The sequence below is a fragment of the Lissotriton helveticus genome, chromosome 6 (assembly GCF_964261635.1).
Source record: "Lissotriton helveticus chromosome 6, aLisHel1.1, whole genome shotgun sequence".
Classification (NCBI taxonomy): Eukaryota; Metazoa; Chordata; class Amphibia; order Caudata; family Salamandridae; genus Lissotriton; species Lissotriton helveticus.
Window position 1 is genome coordinate 1,083,984,931 of NC_136067.1, and position 17,762 is coordinate 1,084,002,692.

Here is a 17,762-nt window from a genome sequence, read left to right on the forward strand (position 1 = left end):
CGAGTCCTTACCGGGTTTAAGGAGCGCTATGATAGCTGCCTCACGCAATGTTGGTGGGAGTTCCGAGTTCTCGAACGCTGCACCATACATGCTCACCATGTGTGGAGCAAGGAGGTCAGCATACTTTTTGTAGAACTCATTAGTAAACCCGTCTGGGCCCGGTGCTTTACCGTTAGGAAGAGAAGTGATTATGTCCATTACTTCCTCAACTGTTATTGGTGATGCCAACATTTCCCTCTGCCCATCTGAGAGCCATCCTATCGCCACATCGTCTAAATAGGTAAACGTGTCTTCTCTGGATGCAATCGGCCTTGATTTGTACAGTTCCTCGTACTCTCCAGCGAAGCACTCCACAATGGCAGTAGCCTGTGTGTGTGTCGACCCATCCTTTGCCTTAACACGTAAAACAGGTTTATGGCCCTTACCCTCACAGATTTTGGCTGCCAACCTATTGCCTGGTCTGCCACCTTCCCCATACGATCTGGCTGAAATCTTCCTATCAAGGTATTTGATTTCGTCCTCTACAAACGACTGATGTTCGGAATGTAGAGTTCTTAATTCGCCCAGGTGTGCGACATTGTGCGTGGTTTCATAAGCCTGTTCTAGCTCCCTCATGCGTGTTTCACATCGTGCAATTTGTCGTCGGATATCTTTTAGGATGCCAATCGTCGTGCTCATGCACACCCCACGTAATGTGGCCTTGAATGCTTCCCACAAAAGACCCGGGTCTTCCACTGTAGGCTTGTTGATTAGGAAATACTCTTTGATCGCTTTGTGGATAGTGTCTGTATAGACCGTGTCTGTGAGTGCGCGTGAGTTAAATCTCCAGTGAAAGGGAGGAGCGATATAGTTCGGCAGTGCCAGTGTCAGCCTCACAGGATTGTGGTCCGACAGAGTTCTTGGCAGGACTTTAATCTCCGTCGTCCACAATGCAATGGCATCCGACCCCAGCCAGTAGTCCAAACGTGACCAGCTGTTATGAGCCGCAGAAACATGTGTCGCGCCCGGCTCAGCTGTGTATTTGAGCCTCCATATGTCTGTCAGTGACAGGTCTGAAATCATGTGAAGCAGCTTAGCCCTGGCATGTTTATGTGGTTCTAGGGAGTTCGAGGAGCGGTCTACCCCTTCCATCAATGTTACGTTCCAGTCCCCACCACAGATTATGTGAGTATCTGGCAATGTTTGAATGTGTGACCATAGTTCCTGATAAAAGCCCGGGGTGTCAGTGTTGGGGCCATATACATTGAGAAGTGTTATCTTTTGACCCCTAAGTGTGCCTGTCAGAATGACATATCTACCACATGCGTCGCAGATCACCTTATCTACTGTGAAGTTCACTCCTTTCCGTATCAGTGTGATCACCCCCCTCGCATAGGTGGAGTAGTTAGCCATGTAGGAGGATTCCGCCCACCTACCTCCAATCTGAGCACGTGTGTGTGGCGCAATATGTGTCTCTTGTAGTATCGCTACATCTATTTCCCACCTCTTCAGGTAAGCGAAGACTTGTCGAATTTTTTTCGGTTGAGTCAACCCCCGTACATTCCATGTCAAGAGGTTAATGTGATTCTTGTTGCGGCCTCCTGTTACCTGCGCCATGAGTGAGAGTGAATTGTCAATCCTGACATTGGAAGAACATCTCGCACCACATGGCACCGCAATACCCATCCGCAAACTAGGGGTACCACCCCGGTTCCCAGCCCATCATCACACCATAAATACACTCGTGTTATCCGTCTCAGTCTCAAAACTTCAACAACCCCCCTCATCCCCCCTCCCCCACCCACTCCAGCAACCCAATTCTGCCGAAGCCATTGACCCATTTATAAACCTTAACAACTAACCGTACTCTGTGAACAACTTTGGTGGGGTTTACCCTTTTGGAGGACCGCCAGGGGCACAACTCTACACCCACAGTAGTGGATGCAGACGACTCACATTGTGATTATATTACCATGTGTAATATTCGTGTCCTTCTCATCCCTCCCCCGCTGACCCCGGACAACAACATACAATACTTGGCAGTATTCGACTTCATACTCGTTACCCTCCTTCGGTGCCAGTCCTCGCCCACTTGGCCGGGTCGGCAATGTCTATTCAGCCAGCTCCGTTGTGCGTGGTCTTGTGCCGTCGTTGCACCTCCACAGCGCGACTCAACATAAGGAGGTTCAATGTCTCACCTCCAACTTTTCAGGTGTCCTGCATGCTCATATCAGTAAATATCATTATCCGGGCCTGAGAGGAGAAGAGCCTTCAGGCGCATGCGATGTTTATCCCGTCCTCCTCAAGGCCTGTCCCGTTCACCTGCCCTTGCACCAACAGAGCACAAGGCTGCAAATATCATATGCTGTGGAGATGAAATCAACGGATTAGGAGCATGGCTGTTCACATGGCAGGGCCATTGTCCGTGCAGAGTCACTCCGCCACGTCCGAGTCCTCGTGTTGCTCCTCGCGTACACGTTGTTTGTTGTGTTGTATGATTTTTTTGACGAAGTCTTGCGCTGTTTTCGGTGTCTGTAGTATCACTATCTTGTCCTTCCATGTCACTCGGAGCCTCGCTGGGTACAGCATGGAGTACTTCACGTTCAGATCCCTGAGTTTAGTTTTTACAGATGCAAATTCTTTCCTCGCCTGTTGGACCGCCATGGTGTGATCCGGGTAGAACTCTAGATTGTTGCCTTGGTGCGTGATTTTGCCCTTTTCGCGCGCAAGACGCAGTATCGTGTCTCTATCGCGGTAGTTGAGTATTCTCGCCACAATTGGCCTTGGTGTCGCTCCAACTTTAGGTTTGGGTGCCAACGATCTGTGGGCTCTTTCCACTATGAAGATATGGGATAGGGCTTCTGTCCCGAAAATGTCCCTGCATAGCTGCTCAATGTAGGTCTCCATTTTGCCCGTGTTGGTCGTCTCCGGCAGGCCAGCTATGCGTACATTATTACGTCTGGAGCGGGCTTCCAAATCCTCCTCCCGTGCCTTGATCACCTCCAGAATACGCTCCATACCCGTGCATTTGCTAGTCGTGGCGTGTGATTCGTCCTCCACCGCTGATATTCTCGATTCGGCCTCATCCAGTCTTTCATCATGTTTTTCCAGTTTGCTCGACATCCCGTCCATTCTACAAGTAAGATTGTCTAATTTACCGTTAATGTCCTGCACATTAGCTTGTATGGACAGCAATATTTTTTCCATGGTGGACGTAGTTTCCGCCATCATTGCTCCCTCTCCTTCTGGCGCTTGTTCCGTGCCTTTCGGCGTTTTCCTGTTGTCAAAGGAGATTTTCGGCTGTTGCCTATCTGGCTTCCCCATTACTGGTGGAGTCGGGGGGTTCTTATACTGCGGTGTCGTCGTTTGCGCTGTGGGTTTGATGAACGCTGTTGCGGCTGTACTCCTTGTAGTTATTCTTGTGGAAGACCTCGTTGTTCCTTGGGCTTCCAGCTTCCCTGTACCTCTCACACTCGTTCTCAGATGTGTGACTTCCCGCTTGAGGGCTGCTTCTCATGCCCGTGTGTGAGATGGGAATACCTCCATCATGTACCCCGGCAGGGCTATTGTACTCTTGTGGCCACTGATGCGTGTGGTAGGACCTCTCCTCCGTGTAGTGCTGGGGGTGATTATTTCCAAATGTTAGAGGGCATCTTACTTGCCAGAGATCTTGGGCCACGTTAGGTAACGCCTCCACATGGCACGATGACTTGTTTCACCACGTGAGATTGAGAGGGCTGCGCTGAAATCTCCTATGGTGTACTGGGCAACGACCACCCGTCTATCTCTCTGGACCTCGGGTACTGGCTGTTGATCGCCCTGTTCTCACTGTCCCTTCCGACCTCTCCCCTCGTTATGGCCGCAGAGACACCTCACTACACGTCCAGACCAGGACCGCCGGAATCCTCAACACGCCAGCAGGGGGGGGGAGGGGCCGCCGAGGTCATTTACCCGCGTCTTCCATGCGTGTTTCAGCCTGCCAGGTGTATCACGCTCTCCTCCCACTGCATACCGCAATTGCAGGCAGTCTCTATGGGCGCGCGGCAGTCCTCCTCCCTGGCAGATATGTGCGATCGCACTCCGCTGCTTATTACCGCTTCGCGCACCTCGTCTGGCAAATGGGCGCCGCCATCTTGAGCGCGACCGGTCCGTCTCAATTAAAGGGGCCGTGTCGAAATGCGAGTCAGCGGAGCACAGGCATTTTACCCTATTGTCCCCAAATGACCATCCGGGTCGCACCTTCACGGATACTTCTCACCTGGCGTTGATGGTAAATGCCGTCGCCAGGGCTGTGGGGGTCCTAACGTTGCATAGGTTGTTCAGCGCACTTGGCGCCCGCCGCCATCTTGCGGGATCCTGTCCGGGGCTCCCGCGATTTTCACCGTTTTATAAGCGAGGAAGCACCGCTCCGCAGCCGGTGTCCGCGCTAGTCGGTGCCCGGGATCTTCATACCACCGATTTTGCGTCTGCTATCATTAGGGGTGGCCAACTCGGACACTTAACATGTGTGTCCTTGAGTCGTCTGGCGGAGCTGTGTAGCTACCCAGCCATTCCGCCGTGCGCCCCCTAGCGCCTCCCTCCATTACGGCATTATTTATTGTGCCGAGTCGGCTCTTTGCCATGTAGCCGCAACGGGGACGGTGACTTTCCGAGCCCATCCTCTGAGTTTCTTTCCTTTGTCGGTTTGATCACGGCCATTGTGCCTTTATAGTTTGCTTGCATTGCTTTAATCGCTAGCTTGCACTTTTGTTTATTTTGATCCCTACTGCAGGTAGTGCTTTTCAGCAACGTTCCAATTGAATTTACGGTCTTGCTCCTGGACTCGTGTGTGATCTCAGGACCCACGTTAGTTTTTTATTATTGTTTTTCCTTTTCCACCACCATGTTGCTTAGATATATGGATCTTAATTGACCAATGTAGAAGTCTGATTTTTCCCTTTTAATTTCTCCGGCTCTAGGAAGTCTACGCCCCCACCCCTGTCCTGAGGAAGACCCTCCTTTAAGGTTCCATTGCACCTATTCAGTCGTGGGGTCGAAACGTCGACAACCGTTCCACTTGCCAGCCTCTACCCTAAGTGTGATTTAAACTGCTACCTTGGAAGCATGGCATAATGTTATTTTCTGTACATCAATTGTATATATGTCTGGCTCTACTTGAAAGCCAGGTTTAGAAACTGTTGTGATTAAGGTCGTTTGACCTTCACCGTACAAATCCTGCACCTATTTCCCCTCACAGACACTGCCCTTCTTTTCCCCTACCCTAACAGGGCACTTCTCATATTATGATGATAATCATGTGTGTACCAATATATTTTGCTTGGACGCATTGTGATTAAATAACAATGTTCCTTTAAATTGTTTTCATTCGTTTTTCATTTTTTGCTCTTATTTAGTCTTGTTATTTGCATATTAACAGCTTTCTGGGACCAATTTCCCTCTGTACTCGCTAGCACCCAGGTCCCAGCGACACTTATTGGGTTTACCCTTTCTTTGTAACGTCATTATTTATTTGGACAACATGCTTCTCCTGACACAAGATCCCCGCCAGTTGTCATCCCAGCTGCAAATGGCAGTCACCCTGCTTGAAAGCCTCAGCTTTGTCATAAACAAGAAGAAATCCCTTCTGTCTCCAGCACAAAGAGCAGTTTTTCTGGGCTTCGTCATAGATTCCACAGACTTACGCTAAGTATTCTTTCGAGGAAAGTAGCCAAGATCTGACACGAGTTGCCGCAAATGCTAGCCAGGCAAAAAGTGTCCTTGCGGCAGATTGCCCGTCTGGTGGGTCTCCTCTCCTCATTCATCCAGGCCATCTTTCCGGGCCCCTTGCACTACAGCGAATTCAACACTTAAAGGCGACACACCTGAGGAAGGGACTCCCTTATTTCCATTTGGTGGTCTTTTCGGAAGACCCACACGAAGAGATCCTATGGTGGCTTTCACATATGGAAGCATGGAACGGCAGGGTAATTTTCAGCTCCGCTCCGTATCTCATTATAGAGTCATTTGCTCGCATGTCAGGCAGGAAATTTTTCAACTGGAGAGATGTGGTCTCCTTAAGAACAGAAGTAATACATAAACTGTGTAGAACTTCTGGAAGGGTCCTTTGCGTTCTGCTGTTGGATGCGAGACGCGATCCAGTCCTGTGTCTTAACTGTCCAGTACATAAACTACATGGGGGGCACTCAGTCCAAGGTCCTCTCAACTCTCGCAACCAGTTTTTGGCAGTTTTGCCTGGACCATCAAATATCGATCACAGCGTAATACCTCCCAGGACAGGAAAAACAAGGTGGTGGACTGGCAATCCCGCCACTTCTGGGACTCCACTCTTTGGAAGCTTTACCCGGAGGTCTTTGCCTACCTCCAGGACCGATGGAATCCTTTTTCAGTGACCCAGTTCGCCTCCAGATTGGTTTATTAACTGCCTAATTTCTTCAGTTGGAGGCCGGATCCTCTGGCGGCCGCCACAGATGCCTTTCTACAGGATTGGAAATCGGATAAGGGCTATACGTTTCCCCAGTTCAAGATGATCACCAGGACTTCGGCCCAGATCAGACGCCAAAGAGCGGAAGTCGTGTTGATCACCCCAATTTGCAAGTCTGGTTTCTGATTCTTAAAACTTTCTTGGGATTTTCCAATCTCTCTCCCCTTATTTCAGACTCTCTCCTTCTCAATCCGGATCAGACTCCTCATCAGATGTTGTTGGAAGGGTTGCTTCGCCTGATGGTGTGGAGGATTACATGGGATGATGGTCGCTCCCAGGACTTTCGGAGCAGGTTGAGGACCTTCTGTCAAAGGCATGGTCAGACAGCACCATCAATGAAACCAGTCAGCTTGGAAAAGATGGGGTCGTTGGTGTGTGTGACAGGTTTGCGATCCCGTGAGCACTGAGTTAGTGCAAGTTTTGAATTTTATGGCCAACTTGGCACAGAAAGGTATGACATAACGGTCAATTAACACCTTCAGTTCAACTATCTCGGCTGGACGTCTGCCAGTGGAAAGGCCCCTGGTAGGGGAACACCAGTTTGTGTGTACGCTCCTATGGGGTATTAGGCTGTCCTTGCCTCTGGAGTAGCGTAACATAAGCATTATTAAGGTTTTTAAATTTATCTATCATGGCAAACTGATAGATTCCTATCAAGGGAAGAACTCTCAGCAAAGCTGGCGATGTTGCTTTGTACGGTATCATGCAGTAGGTTTCAGATGTGTGAGCCCTACACTATAGGAAGGTCTTTCTCTCTCTTGTGAGGGTCTTTTACACTGAGCTGGCATACATAATGTAATACCAGAGTTCTAGAATACCCAGCGTTCCTTAATTATCCTAAACTGTGCATAGTCCAGTGCCTTAAGGCCTACGAAGAGATGTCAGGGGAGTTTCGCCCCCCAGGTGAGAGTCCACTCCTAATCGCTCTCAAGATGATGCATAAAGCGAGTTCCTCCCCGACCATAGCCCGTTTGGTACGTTGGGTGATGCAGGAAGCAGAAGTAGACCTTAGCACCTTTGGTGCATACGCCACCCGTGGAGGAATGGCCTCAAAGGCATTCAGTTTAGATGCCTGTCTGGAAGATATGAACGCAGCCGAATGGTGTTCTGGTTCTACCTTTAAGAGGTTCTGTTTGAAGCCAGCGCCGGATATGTCTAATTTGGTCGTAAGGTTTAACCAACTTAATCCTAGCCTCCGTTCCTGACATAGAATAAAACATTTCTTCGCTATCATAACGAAAAGTGTCAATTCTATTAAGGACTCCGAGGCGAGGATTGTCCCACACATGGAGTAATTATCTGGGAACCCCCCCCTATGACTAGTAAGTTTAGATTTGGATTCTCTTGCTGTAATCTTGTGTAGGGTTAATAACTCAGCAGAGTTTGGTTATGCATATCATGTGTATTGTGTAGAATTGTAGGTAGTCAAAGAAATGGTATTAGTTAGCCTTTACTCATGGATGCTCTTGTTGGCTGATATTCTCTCTCTCGTTCTCAGGAGCAGAGAATGGAAAACAGGATTTGTAAGAAAAGAGCTAGGGCGTGACTTGTGCAACGAAAGAGGAGTTGGTGACAGAGGTGAAGGACTATCGTGGCGATGCTGACTGCTGATTAGACATCTATTGGATTTTGGGACTGTTGACACATCGTTTGCTTTTACCATTCCAAGTGTTCCATTGGAATTGTGGTTCTATTTTAAAAAATAAAGAAGGGCTGCTGTTGAATAAAGTGGAGAAAGTAAAGCATAATCCCTGCCTTCGAGTCCTTAATAGAAGTAAAACTGCGTTACGATAGCTGGGGCATTTTTCATTATGTGTGTATTTCTGTGAGAGGGTGTTACTGAGACTGTAGGGTTATGGTTTCCATGAAAGGCGTTGCAGTGTGTAGTCCTAGTATCTGATAGAGATTACTAGCCGCAGATTCCTTAACGTAGAATTATCCCCAGGCGTGAGTCTGGATCCGGAAAACTTTTTGCCACAGCATCCCTGCGCGCCGGGGGTACGGGATCACGCGACTCCGCCCAGGCGTTGTCCGCGCACGTGACGTCAGCGAGGTCACATAAGTCCCACCCCGGCGCGCCTACGTCAGTTTTTTCCTTTTCTACGTGCAACGCGGATCCGGATCGTGCTCCTGGCCTGTTCAGGCCTTTCCCTTTCGCTTATTACGTTGTGTGTGGGAACAGTGTGCGAATGCCTTTCGGCTTTAAGATGTGCTCGTCTTGTGCGTGCCAGATGTCGGTGACGGATCCTCACCTCATCTGCATGTGGTGCTTGGGGGAACACCACGACTCCACTGATAGTGAGGCGTGCCAGCAGATGAAACCGAAGTCCCGGCGGGAGCGCCGGATGAAACTTCTCTCAGCTCGCATGTCCAGGTTGATGTCGTCACCACACCTGGCCCCTGCGGAAGGTTTCCGGAACCGTCGCCTCAGTCTTCGACATCGTCCCTCTCACAGGCCGCAAGAGCGTTGCTCACCTGTCGGTAAGTGTCCCAGTTTGTCCCCGAGCGCTGGTTCTCTGCCTGTTGGGGGCGAGGGCTCTCCGCGGGTGGTGCGTCCCTGCGTGTCATCCCTCTATCTGCCGTTTCCCGGTGTGGGGGGCGACTACAGCCCAGATCGAGACATATGCGGCGGCTTTGCAGGCCTCGCTGGCTTCTCCTCCTCCTCCTCCTTCTTCTCTCCCTGGGATGTCAGCGGATCCCTTGCAATGTGCGGGGCCCTCCGCGGCGTTGCCGGCGGCTCCGGCGCCGACTGGTTCGGATCCAGGTTCGGAGGATGTGGTGCCGTTGGGGAGCGGCCCTTCGGGGGTCCCTCCTTCAGTCCACGGCACCTCTGCTTCGCCGCAAACTCCCGCGGGAGTCCTTGTGGTGTCGCAGGAGGTCGCCGGGACTCGGGTCCCGCCTGTCCCGAGGACCGAGTGGGACTCGGGGGTGCAATCTGGGTCCCACTCGGTCCTCGGGACAGGCGGTGGCCTCGTCCCAGGTGACGCAGCTTCGGCGCCACAGGAGCTGGCGGAGGGCCCTATCTGAAAGAAACAGGTTAGTGTTAGATTCCTTACCTTAGAATATCCCCAGGCATCAGACTGGATCTGGAAAGTTTTGCGTAGCAGTACCCCTGCACGTCGGTAGGCGTAGTCTGCAGCTACGCGTCTGTCGTCGGCCTCGTTGGCGCCGGGATTACGTCGTCGGAGTACTTAGATGCCGCCCTCGCGTGCTGACGTCAGTTCTTTTGCAAGTGCAGATCCAGAAAAAGCAGTACTCCTTAGTCACTTTTTGACTAACTTTTTGATCTTTTTGATCCTGTTTCGAGTCGTAAGACTATCGGTGCCGGTAGGGAGGCCTGGGTTCAAACCCTGTGCCGATTGCAACCGACTGATGTCGGTTACCGACCCCCATCTCCGGTGCCTGTATTGCCTTGGGGCCGACCATAACGACAAGTCGTGCCCTGACTGCCAGGTCTTGACGTCGAAGGCTAGGCGCGAGCGGTCCCGTAAGCGCCTCGAGCTCCGGCAGTCGGCCCGCGCCGTTCACGGTCCAGGTCGAGGAGGAGGTCGAAGGACCGGTCGCGGGGCCACAGTCATCGATGCTCGGCAAGTTGACACCATTCGTCGCGCTACAAGTCCTCAGGTAAGAGGCACAAGAAGTCGAAGAGACGACATCGCTCTTCTGACTCCCCCTGACGCTCACGCGATGCAGCCGGGGGTTCGGGTGACTCCACCCACGCGGGTCCGCCGGCACCGCAGGCGCCGCTGCCAGCTCCATACCCGCCGGTCCCTGGGCTAAACGCGACGCCGGAGGAAATCGATGCCATCCTCACGGCCATGAGGTCGCTCTCTCTTCCGTCGGGTCCCGCTGTGGCGCCTTCTGGCCCCGCGGCCCCGACAGGGAGCCCAAGCGGTCCGGGTGCTTCGGCGCCGTTGACGACTCCGGTCCCGACGCCGCAGGGCCCCACCGGGTCCGGATCCGCGTCGCCGCTGGACGCCCACGGTGTCGCCCCCGACGCCGTCCCCGGACGTGCTGACGAGGGAGGCCAAGGCCTTGGTTCTTGAGCTCCCCGTCTCGGCCGTGAGGCCTAAACTCCTCACCAAGGTCCTTAAACCGCAGGTAAGCTCTTCGGAGCCTCTACTGCCGTTTAATGAGGCCCTTACTGACGTACTGTTGGGCACTTGGTCCAGGCCCGCTACAAGTCCCCCTGTAGATCGGAACGTGGCCAGGCGCCACTGCCTGGCCCCAGGCGACCCTAGCTTCCTGTCACCCCACCCCACCCCCAAGAGCCTGGTTATCGGCCTCCCAGACCGCATTCCCGACTGCACCCCCTTATCGGGAATCCAAAAGGTATGAGCAGTTCGGTAAGAAGCTGTTCTCCTCACTTAGTCTGGGGTTGCGGTCGGTCAACACCGCTTGCCTTTTGGGCCGTTATACCCACTCTGTCGGACACGGTCGCGGACGTACTGCCAGCTTGCCCGGAGGAGGTCCAGGTCAAACTCGCTCAAGCCCTTGCAGAAGGGCGGGATGCAGCACGGTACTCTATCCGATGTGGGTTGGATACCACGGACTCGCTGGGCAGGGCGATTTCCACGACGGTGACGGTTCGCCGCCACGCCTGGCTGAGGTCCGCCAACATTTCGGCTGATGTCCAGAATTCCCTCATGGACATGCTGTTTGATGGCCGTCGCCTTTTTGGCGACAAGGCAGACAGTGCGCTTGAGCATTTCAAGGACTCCAGGGCAACGGCCATGTCCTTGGGCCTGTCGGGCCAGCACCAGCAAAATTCTGCCTTTTGCTCCTTTTGTGGCCAAGGAAGGGGCGCCCCCTCACGTCCTGCCAGCCATGGGCCGCAGACTAACATCCAGCGCGGCGACGGACGTGGTAACCACCGTGGCGGTGCCAGGGGACAGCGGCGAGGCCAGTCCACTTCTGCCCCCACAACATCCGCCTCAAAGCCTTCCTAGTCCGAGCTTTCAGGCCCATTCGACGCAGTGGGGGGCAGGGTTCGCCATCACCTCCTCCACTGGCGCTCCATTACATCGGACAGGTGGGTGCTGCAAATCGTCCGAAGGGGCTACTCCCTCCCCTTCAGGCGACCCCTCCAGCCATGCCACCGCAGTACCACCGCGTGTCGGGGGATCACTTGCAACTTCTGCAAGAGGAAGTTACGGCCCTCTTGGCCAAGGGGGCCATCGAGCGCGTTTCTGGGCCAGAAGTAGGGTGTGGTTGTTACTCCCACAACTTTCTGGTTCCCAAGAAGGGCAAAGGGGGCCTACGCCCTATCTTGGACATGCGGAACGTCAACCGCTTCCTCCGGAAGGAGAAGTTCAAGATGCTGACTTTGGCTCAGGTCTTAGCTGCCCTAGACCCAGAAGACTGGATGGTATCGTTGGACTTGCAGGACGCATATTTTCACATCCCGGTCCTGCCGGCCCACCGGCGTTACCTGCAGTTCACGGTAGGCCGCGAGCACTTTCAGTTTACCGTGCTCCCCTTTGGCCTTACCAGCGCCCTTCGGGTGTTCACGAAAGTGATGGCGGTGGTCGCAGCCCATCTGCGCAGATTAGGGGGTTCGGGATATTCAGGTTCTGATTCCGATCTTTCGGCCTTTATCCCGAGTCTCGGTCAGGTTGACGCTGCGGCTTCTGGGGCTGATGGCCTCCTGCATCCTTCTGGTGCATCACGCCAGGTGGCGGATGCGGGCTCTGCAGTGGGACCTGAAGTTTCAGTGGGCCCAGCCTCAGGGCAACCTGTCCGACCCCGTCCTGATCTCAGAGGGCACTGCGAGACAGTTGCAACGTGGTGGCTCACGGACCGCGATTGGGTCAACGGCAGATCCCTACCCCAACCGGAGCACGTAGTAGTGACGGATGCGTCCTTCCTGGGCTGGGGGGGCCATATGGGAGAGGTGGAGATCAGAGGCCTCTGGTCTCTGGCGGAGTCCCGGCTCCATATCAACCTTCTAGAGCTGCGGGCGATCCGACTCGCACTGAAGGCATTCCTTCCCTCTGTCCGGGGAAGTGTAGTGCAGGTGTTCAAGGACAACACCACGCCATGTGGTACTGCAACAAACAGGGCGGGTGGGGTCGTGGACCCTTTGTCAGGAGGCTCTGCACCTCTGGCAATGGCTGGAACACAAGGGCGTCACCCTGGTGGTTCAACACCTGGCAGGTTCCCTGAACAGCAGGGAGGACGAACTCAGCCGCCGGTGCATAATGGATCACAAATGGCGTCTATACTCGGACGGTGCGCAAGGCCTCTTTCAGCGATGGGGAGAGCCTTGGTTAGATCTATTCGCCACCGAAGAGAACGCGCAATGTCATCAGTTCTGCGCGTTGGAATTTCCAAGGCAGCCCTCGCTCGGAGACGCCTTTCGTTGCGAGTGGAGCTGCGGTCTGTTGTATGCTTTTCCGCCTATACCACTTCTGCCCAGAGTGCTGAAGATCAGGCGCGACCAGGCCCAAGTCATCCTTGTGGCTCCGGACTGGGCACGAAGATACTGGTATCCAGAGCTACTCAGCATGTCAGTCGATCCCCTGATTCATCTGCCTCTGCAGGAGGACCTTCTGTCACAGCAGCAGGGGACGGTCCTCCACCCGAACCTGTTCAGTCTCCACCTCCATTCGTGGAGATTGAGCGGCAACAGTTGAGGCCATTTGACTTGCCTCCTGAAGTCTGTGATGTGATTCTGGCAGCCAGGCGTCCCTCCACAAAATCGGTATACTCCTGCAGGTGGAACAAATTTGTGGCATGGTGCACAGCAAAGGATGTGGATCCCCTTTCTGCCCCCCTTTCAGAGGTTCTCCTCTTTCTTCTTTCTCTTGCCCAGCGGGGCTCTGCTCTGGGCACTATTAAGGGCTACCTCTCTGCCATTTCAGCCTTTTTAAGGCTACCTGATCAGCCTTCTCTTTTCAAGTCCCCTGTTGTAAATAGATTCTTGAAGGGCATCACTCACATGTTTCCTCCTGTTCCTTTCGTGATGCCTCAGTGGGACTTGAACCTTGTTCTTACTTATTTGATGTGCGCTCCTTTCGAGCCACTTCACAATTGCCCTCTTCGTCTTCTCACACTTTAGACTACCTTCCTGGTTGCCATCACCTCTGCCAGGAGAGTGAGTGAGCTCCAGGCTCTTTCTTCCAAACCTCCTTTCCTTTCTGTCCATCCGGACAAAGTTGTCTTGAGAATGCGTCCCTCTTTCCTGCCCAAGGTAGTCACAGCCTTCCACATCGGGCAGTCCATCACCTTGCCCACCTTCTTTCCGCCTCCGCATCCCTCGAAAGAGGAAGAGAGGCTCCACCATCTGGACCCAAAACGTGCGCTTTCATTCTATCTGTACCACACACGCCAGTTCCGGGTGGACGACCAGCTCTTTGTTGGTTCGTTGGGCGCTAAGAAGGGACGGGCGGTGCACAAATGGACCATCTCTCGGTGGGTCGTGTTGTGCATTAAGGTATGCTACTCTTTGGCTAAAAAGGAGCCTCCTGTTGGGCTGAGGGCCCATTCCACTTGGGCCATGGCGGCTACTACTGCCCTGGGTTGGGGAGTCCCCTTGCAGGACATCTGTCAGGCAGCTACGTGGGCCTCGCTGCACACGTTTGCTAGACACTACTGCCTGGACAGACAAGTCCGGAGAGATGGATTTTTCGGCCGTTCTGTTCTCCAGGACTTTCTGGTGTGATCATTGGTTCGCAGACCCACCACCAGGGCTGGTATTGCTGGGGTATCTATTCTAAGGTAAGGAATCTAACACTAACCTGTTTCTTTCAGATGCACAAGTTACTTACCTTTGGTAACGATATATCTGTAAGAAACAGTAGTTAGTGTTAGATTCCTTACCGCCCCACCCATCCTCCCCGTTCTGCGAACCGATATCTAGGGTTAAGGTTCTTGCCTTTGAGGGCCCTAGTTTCATGGCACCACTGTCGGATTTTATCATGGCTCTGCATTCCTGGCGTTGAAACGCTGTGTATAAGAACTGACGTCCGCGCGCGAGGGCGGCGTCTAAGTACTCCGACAATGTCATCCCAACGCCGACGACGGACGCGGAGCCGCAGACGACGCCTACCAACGCGCAGGGTTTCTGCTATGCAAAACTTTCCGGATCCAGTCTGACGCCTGGGGATATTCTAAGGTAAGGAATCTAACACTAACTACGGTTTCTTACAGATATATTGTTATCGAAGGTGAGTAACTTGTGCTTTCGTCCCATCACGGGCCGAGGTTGGCGGGAGACCCCTCGTCCTTCCCCGGGTCCCTCTCGCCCCTCCACGCAGGCGGCTGCCTCGTCGGAGGTCGGGTCGACGCCGTTCCCTCGCCGCACAAAATTCCCGGCCCAGCCCCGGTCTCCTGCGCCTAGCGCTGTGGAGGAGGTCGTTCCGGCATCTTCCCTGGTGTCGGACGACGATGTCCTGCCTCAGATTACGGACTCTATGGCGCCAGGCCGACGTCGGGCCGTTGACTCCTCCTCGGACACCTCTTCTCCAGACGTTCGTCGCTTGCTGGTGTCCTCCTCACCGGAGACTTGCCGACGCGTCGTGGCTTTTCCCCGGCGTTGTCTAAGGACGGCTCCTTGCCGTCGCCGCGGTCTTCGCTGGAGGAGCCGCAGGTCCCCCACTCCTCGGTCCCTCTTCCTCCTTTCCGGACCTGGCCCTTCCTTCCTCCGCTGGGCTTGGGGGACGGCCTCCTTAGCTTGCAGCCATTGCCTACTGAGGAGCTGCTTTCCCCACCGCAGACCCTACGGAGGCGGGTGCGGCCTTCGCTCGCGCTGTTTCCATTGCTTTGGGAATTTTACGCATGGGTGATCCAGCTGCCCATTTCCCCGCGGATCATTTTCTGGAGGTTCTCCATCAGGGCTCTGGTGTTAGGGAGCTGCTGCTTCCCTTCGAAGGTACACTCCATTCTTCTCTTTTGGGGACTTGGGGCCGTCCTGCCACGGAGGACCCAGTGCCCCAACACCTTCTGCACCACCACCCTCTGGTGCCGCGTGATCCGGTGTGTCTTTTCCTTCACCCCTCTTCCAGAGGCCCTCTTTTGCAGAATGCCTTTCCCTCTCTGCCGCCGCTGTTGTCTCCCCCGTCACGGGAGGCCCGCTGGCTGGACTCCTGGGGGCACAATATATTAGCCTCTACCAGCGCGGCTCAGAGGGCCCTTAACACTCTGTGCCTTTTTGGCTAGGGCCACTTCTTGCTTGTGGGACTCGATGAAGTCCCTTATGTCTGCCACTTCTCAGGAGGGTGCCTGTGTTGATTTGAGGCACCATGTATTAGTTGGCCCGGAGCTGGCGGCGTTTATTCTTCACTCCGCTCTGGACATCTCGGAGTTGCTTGGTCGTGCCATGGCTTCTTCGGTTGCACTTCGTTGCCATGCCTGGCTTCGGGACAGTGTGTTCCCGGAGAACGTTCAGGAATGGCTGGTGGACCTTCCTTTCAATGGTGCTCTTTTGTTCCACGCCCCTGCGAACTCGGCAATTCAGAGATTTTTGGTTGGGCTTCAGCCTCCTCCTCCTCCTCCTCCTCCTCCCAGTCAGTGACCTGTGAGTTGATCTGGTTTTTGGGAGGTGTTCTTCCGTTTGGGGCGGGTCGCCCCAGTTGTGCATTCGAGTCCTCCTTGTTGGGACTGTGGTTCTGTTGGCTGCTGGCCGGCCCATATTGACTGTGTGTCTTTGCTTTGGGTTTCTACACCATGCTGGCCCTGAGACTAGGCCTTCTGGTTTTTTCTCTTTGGCTGCTTGACAAGCCTTCTACTGGTTTTTCCGCAGGTATTTTCTGTTGTCCTCTGCTGCGGACGTTTTTCCTAAGAGGTTCCCATGTCTTAAGACGTAACATGCCCTATGTGGGGCAGTGGTAACTGTTATATAGCTCTGTCATGCGCTGGGGAGCTGTGGTCGCCTTCGGGCCTACGTGGCGTTACGGTATGTTGCAGATGCGATCCTCTTGCTGATGGCTTGGAATGGCTTGAGTTGCGCCCCGGGGTGTCCTTCTCCGGGGTCACTGCGCTGTTCGCCTGGTCTGGCCTGCTGTCGTTGGCCTGGTGTCTTGGCTCTATCTGGTTCCACTTTTTTTTGGGCTGTGTGTGCAGACTCCTCCTTCTTGCTCTCTGTCTTCGGCTGTCGTCTGGCTTGCCCGGAGTGCATCCTTCCGTGGTGCTCTTGGCATCTGGCTGTGCTTGCCGGTGCCGACCTACTGTCTTTCTGTACCATTGTGCCTTCTTGGCGCTTTAGTGGGACAGTCATCCTTGTCCAGTGGGCCCTGCATTCAGTTCTACCTCTCCTCCCTGGGGATGATCTGGTTCTTGTGTTCTTGTACCCCTTTCGGGAGCAGTCTGCCCCTGCGGAGCGTTGGATGGTTCTTCCTGGGTGACCTTGGGCTTCCCTGTCTGCTTCCGCCTGCTTATTCCTCACCATTCCGTTTTCCACTTTTTCCGCTCTTTGCAACACTGTTCCTATACTCTCACAGTTTTGCCTGCTGGCTCCACGTTGTGGCGCGGAAAAGTTCTCCGAAGAAACCTGACGTAGGCGCGCTGGAGTGGGACTTATGTGACCTCTCTGACGTCAGGTACGCGGACAACGCCTGGGCGGAGTTGCGTGATGCCGTCCCCTCGGCACGCAAGGATGCTGTGGCAAAAAGTTTTCCGGATCCAGTCTCACACCTGGGGATAATTCTACGTTAAAGAATCTGCTGCTAGAATAGTCTCTACCAGATACATCGTTACCGAAGGTAAGTAACTCGTACTTCACGAGGTTCGGATGGGTGTTCCTCCATTGTGTTTATTGATCTCTGCCATTGTAGCTTAGCTCTCTGGCAGTATTTCTGCAAAAATAGTGTTGTAATTTGCCAGCTTTCGGTAATGTTGCTTTCGTGTTTGTTTTGGGCTTCTGATTTCTGCAGTGTTTGGCTGCGATGAACGATGAGCGCTTCTGCAAAGCATGGGTGAAAGAGCTGCTTTTGAACTTTTGAGCAAGTGATATTATGGATTTTGTTGCCAGTGTTACTTCAAGGATATTAGGAAGTGTAATTTAGGGTCATTTACAGTTTCTGCCCTGTAGCACAGACACTATCACACCAACCTGTTGTACAATGTGCTAATTGTAAGTTCACTTTAGGCTCACAGAACACTACTGACGTTGGCGAATTTGGAAACCCGATACTTTGCAAAGAAGAAAACTTTGTTGGGCCTGAGTAAATTAGCTGCACTGGCATCCAGTTTCCCAGAGGATGTTACACAAGTGAAAGTTGAAGGTAAGAGCTGATAAAGCATTAATGTAAAAACAGAAACCTGCGCTTAAAGGGCAAGAATTGTAGAGCCCTCTTGAGATTAC

At 53.5% G+C, this 17,762-nt stretch overlaps 1 protein-coding gene across 1 annotated transcript in view; it reads left to right on the forward strand.

Moving 5' to 3' along the window:
- The window catches only part of NUP133 (nucleoporin 133), a 1,231,428-nt gene that overhangs the window by 942,742 nt on the left and 270,924 nt on the right, over positions 1-17,762 (forward strand). Inside the window, exon 21 of the mRNA XM_078648729.1 lies at positions 17,547-17,682. Coding sequence (XP_078504855.1) covers positions 17,547-17,682 — 136 coding nt within the window. The remainder of the gene's footprint in view (positions 1-17,546; positions 17,683-17,762) is intronic.